Genomic DNA, 3,761 nt, shown 5'->3' on the forward strand with positions numbered 1-3,761 from the left:
CCCCCCCGTAATGAATCCATCGTGTTCCCCTCCGCTGATCAACGGTTTCCGCGTAGCCCACCCCCTGCAGTCAGCTCGTGCAGGGCGTCTTGGCGAGAGCGGAGGTTTGTGGAACTTTCCTCCTCCTGTACTGTCTTTCCATATAAGTGTGATAAAGCGGTGTAGTCTTGCAGTCACGGTGTCAAAGACTCAGGGGTTGGCCTAGACATGTACAAAGAATCATCTACTCTTAAACACCGTTCCTTAATATTTCTTATACTTATACTTCTTATACTTCTTAATACTGTTAACTACTCTTACTGATTCGCTCCCTCGCAACAGCCACCGTATGCGGCACAACCTGTCTCCCCATCGCCGCATATCTCCCCCTCAACTCCTCCTCCTGCTGACTGCCCGCCTCCACGTCAGGATGCGGCCATTCAAAGGTGAAAGTAAGGTACAAATCAGCGGGATCCCCCGAGTCCCCCCCGGAAATGGTGTTGGTGATATGTTGGCCCGTGGAAACAAAGAAATCCACCGTCGTGCTCCCTATGTAGCGGATCTCCTCTTCGATCTCCTTGTCCTGTCCCTTGAAGAGCACAGAGCGCGTCAGCCCGTCCGCGTGCTCGTGTATGATCCGGGATCGCTCGATCGCTGACACAAACGGCTCCGGGTGGCGAGCCTTAGAGACCAACGTGGCCCACAGCTCGGCGTGGGTGAGAATAGGCTGTGCCCCGGGGGGATTGACGGGCGTAGTCGTCGCGGTGGTTATCAAGACCATTTTCTTTCTTTTTTAAGAAATAAATAAAAGAGATAAACGTAAAGTAGGTGGACGATACGTTGTAGTTATATGGAGAGTATTAGAAGATTATTAAGAAACAGTACTAGTTACAGTGGAGAACGACTACAGTGGAGAGAGAGTGGAGAGTGCGTCATCGACCAAGTGGTTAGACCACAGTAACTGCACAAGCAGAACTCATAATTATCTAACATGCTGAATAGAGAGCACCATGCAAGAAACCCAGCGCCACTGTTCATATCACAAATGAATGCTGAAGAATAATAACCGGATAAATAGAAGTCGACTCTGGTAATCTCCTCGCGGTGTGCCATAGATCCGTCCCCCGAAATCATAGAAGTAAAAACATGCAACTCCATCCCCGGCAGAAATAAAAGTGCAGAAATGAGAAAAATAAGAAAAATGAAGGGACAAGGATAAAATATTTTCATAACGCGTCGCGATAGTCTCGAAGATCCTCGTGGAACACACTGCACCATCCGACACCCATTAACCAAGAAAAAAAAAAAAGAAAAAGAAAAAAAAAAGAGGTCCTCTATCCATAGCAAATACCGTTACAACACGAATGGGTGGCCGAATGAGGAGAGGGAAAACAAGAGAGATCTGCTTGGGGAAGAGGGGACAGATCATCCTCGTGGCCGCCCGCTGCGCTGGAGCTGGTATCCGATCCGGAGAGCTTCCGTTCCATCATCGATGAGGGTTTCTTTGAACCACGGGTGTTTCAGTGCCTGCTTAGCAGTAATACGCATCTTCGGATCATAGACGAAGATCTTCTGCAGGAGATCAAAGAATTGTCGGTTGAAAGGCGTGTTCGTAGGGATGAAATCCTTTCGCTGCTAGTGAGTACAATGGGTCTGTAGAGATTGATTGCAAGTTCAAGACTTACGTCGAGGCGTTTCATAGCTCGCACGTATTTCCGCGAGGCTCTTGTCGTTTCGTCATTAGGGTAATCTAGTTTGTTCCGGTTGAAGTACCTAAACAAATTAGCATTCCAGTTCATCAACAGAAAGAAGGCGAGACGAGACATACTTGGCGGCTTGGTTTTGACTGCCAGCACGGCCACCCTGCATCACCTGTCGCACCAGCTTGGCATCGATCTTGTGTCCGATGACGGCTTCCATCATCGCTAGATGCTCCAGGTTGTCATGGGTCTGGAACAGAGCATCGCCCGTGAAAAACTCGACGAGGATGCAGCCAATACTCCAGATGTCGCACGGAAAACTCCATCCCAGATTAAGAATAATCTCGGGAGCACGGTAATGCCGGGTCGATACCACGGACGAATGGTATTCATCATCAAAGGTGGCCGATCCGAAGTCGATCAGGCGGATCTCACTGTCAAGAAGAACCCGCCGTTGGCGAGCATTACGGGAAGTGGCATGGGATGAGGAAGGGATGGTGCGGTTGTAGGTGAAGGTCTGATAGGCGTTGCTGACCAGGAGGATGTTTTCGGGTTTCAGGTCGGTATGGATCAGGTTGAGGTCATGAAGAACTATGGAGTCAGTACGGCACCGATTCAAACACACACACACACACACACAAGGGGAACTCACAGGCCACGCTTGTAAAAAGCTGACGAGCAAAATTTTGAATCTGCGTACTGGGGAAGGGAACAAAACCGTTGCTTTTCAAAAAATCAAAGACACTTTGCCCCAGGAGATCCGTCACAATGCAGATATGGTTGCGAAAGTCGAAGCAGTCACGCAAATGGATGCATTTGTTGCGGTTGTTCTTGTCATTTGACGCCAGGGTGGAGAGCACGCGCAGTTCGATCCGAGAGGCATCGCGGTATTTCTGGATCGACCGGATGATCTTGACCGCACAGTGAGTCCCCTTTTGCTTATCATAGGCCTCGACGACCTTTCCAAACGTTCCCTGGCCTAATAATTTGATAATCGAATCTGACCGGTCAGTAAAGAGTCGCAACTTGACTTTTTTCATGTCTTCAAGAGATGAACATACATCGATCCGTCAGAGGAGTCTCGGGAGTGACGATATAATGGCCATCATCGTCGTCGAATTTGTCATTTCTATTGATGGAAAACTATAGATAGTTAGAAAAAAAAAATGTTAGACAGAAGGAATTAAGACACGTACATCACGAATGACTGGTACTGGGACATCTTTGGCCTTGATCGGGGGTTTGGGCGGCGGGATATAGCTCATAAAGGCATCGCCGGCGGTTTCAAGCTCGCGACGTTTCTGTTCCTCGCGAGCGGATTTGCGTGTCGTCACACGCTTGCGCTTCTGACCGACATTGGCCTCCTCGTAGTAGGCGCCGTTGCTGGCACCCGCGGTGCTGCCCTGCGAGCCTAGCGAGGTGGGAGCCGTAGTGTGCAGCGAGGTGGTGCGGTCCGTGGAGAGCGAGCCGGCCGACGACTCATCTCCATACTGCTGGGGATTGATGGAGAACGCCGGGCGATCGTAGTATCCCAGATCGTAGGCCGACTCCAGGCCGGTCCGCCTCTTCTTGCCAGCCGGCTGTGGCAGTGGACCACTCGCCGCAGCCGCGGCGACCGCAGTCCTCTGCTGGCCCGGCGGCGGACTGTCATCTATCACGATCACCTCCTTGGGGAGGCCGTTTTTGTAAAATTCCCCCCAGTCGGGTTTCTTCGCCTTCCTTCCGCTCTGAGAAGGCATCGTGGCCGCTGTGGGAGTTGTGGGAGCAGCCGTCGAGGCGGCGGCCGGGGCGGCGGAGGGAGCAAAGGGCAGGGAGGTCGACGGGGGATTGACGGCGTAGGCGTACTGGTGGGAGAGAAGAGACGGCCCCGTGGTCGCCGAGGTCGACATCGTCGCTGTCGATGCCGTCGCCGTTGGGTATGCAGTGTTGGATGGGTACGATGGGTGGTGATGAGGGTATCCGTAGTGTTGTTGATGGTGCGAAGGATGCGTCACGGTGGCTGTCGACGGCGTGGACATGGTGAACAGCGCGTGTCAAGCGACAGTTCCAGGAGAAAGTTCGGTGGGAGAGAGAGAGGGGGGG

The 3,761-nt window shown here is 52.0% G+C and overlaps 3 protein-coding genes across 3 annotated transcripts; all 3 read right to left on the reverse strand.

The window, feature by feature from the left end:
* Window positions 1-26: 26 nt before the first annotated feature.
* Window positions 27-832, reverse strand: ASPZODRAFT_26405 (hypothetical protein). The gene is made up of 2 exons (XM_022728043.1): window positions 301-832; window positions 27-130 (listed from the first exon to the last, which is right to left on the reverse strand). Exons 1-2 carry the CDS (start codon window positions 758-760, stop codon window positions 39-41), a joined length of 552 nt encoding a protein of 183 aa, XP_022580296.1. The 5' UTR covers window positions 761-832; the 3' UTR covers window positions 27-38.
* On the reverse strand, window positions 753-1,525 carry ASPZODRAFT_527554 (hypothetical protein). Its single transcript, XM_022728445.1, has one exon. It carries the CDS (start codon window positions 1,255-1,257, stop codon window positions 868-870), a length of 390 nt encoding a protein of 129 aa, XP_022580297.1. The 5' UTR covers window positions 1,258-1,525; the 3' UTR covers window positions 753-867.
* ASPZODRAFT_133654 (hypothetical protein) lies at window positions 907-3,761 on the reverse strand. The gene is made up of 6 exons (XM_022723324.1): window positions 2,876-3,761; window positions 2,741-2,822; window positions 2,332-2,679; window positions 1,808-2,270; window positions 1,665-1,752; window positions 907-1,605 (listed from the first exon to the last, which is right to left on the reverse strand). Exons 1-6 carry the CDS (start codon window positions 3,695-3,697, stop codon window positions 1,405-1,407), a joined length of 2,004 nt encoding a protein of 667 aa, XP_022580298.1. The 5' UTR covers window positions 3,698-3,761; the 3' UTR covers window positions 907-1,404.

Source organism: Penicilliopsis zonata, assembly GCF_001890105.1.
Source record: "Penicilliopsis zonata CBS 506.65 unplaced genomic scaffold ASPZOscaffold_10, whole genome shotgun sequence".
In the NCBI taxonomy this organism is placed as follows: Eukaryota; Fungi; Ascomycota; class Eurotiomycetes; order Eurotiales; family Aspergillaceae; genus Penicilliopsis; species Penicilliopsis zonata.

Bases quoted from the DNA above. Each gene is read 5' to 3' on its own strand.
- ASPZODRAFT_26405 (XM_022728043.1), bottom strand. From the start codon at position 760: ATGGTCTTGATAACCACCGCGACGACTACGCCCGTCAATCCCCCCGGG. The intron at 131-300 runs GTAAGAGTAGTT...ATGGAAAGACAG, and splicing joins TGTTGCGAGGGAGCGAATCA to TACAGGAGGAGGAAAGTTCC.
- ASPZODRAFT_527554 (XM_022728445.1), bottom strand. From the start codon at position 1,257: ATGGTGCAGTGTGTTCCACGAGGATCTTCGAGACTATCGCGACGCGTT.
- ASPZODRAFT_133654 (XM_022723324.1), bottom strand. From the start codon at position 3,697: ATGTCCACGCCGTCGACAGCCACCGTGACGCATCCTTCGCACCATCAA. The intron at 2,271-2,331 runs GTGAGTTCCCCT...CTGACTCCATAG, and splicing joins GCTTTTTACAAGCGTGGCCT to TTCTTCATGACCTCAACCTG. The intron at 1,753-1,807 runs GTATGTCTCGTC...TAATTTGTTTAG, and splicing joins AGTCAAAACCAAGCCGCCAA to GTACTTCAACCGGAACAAAC.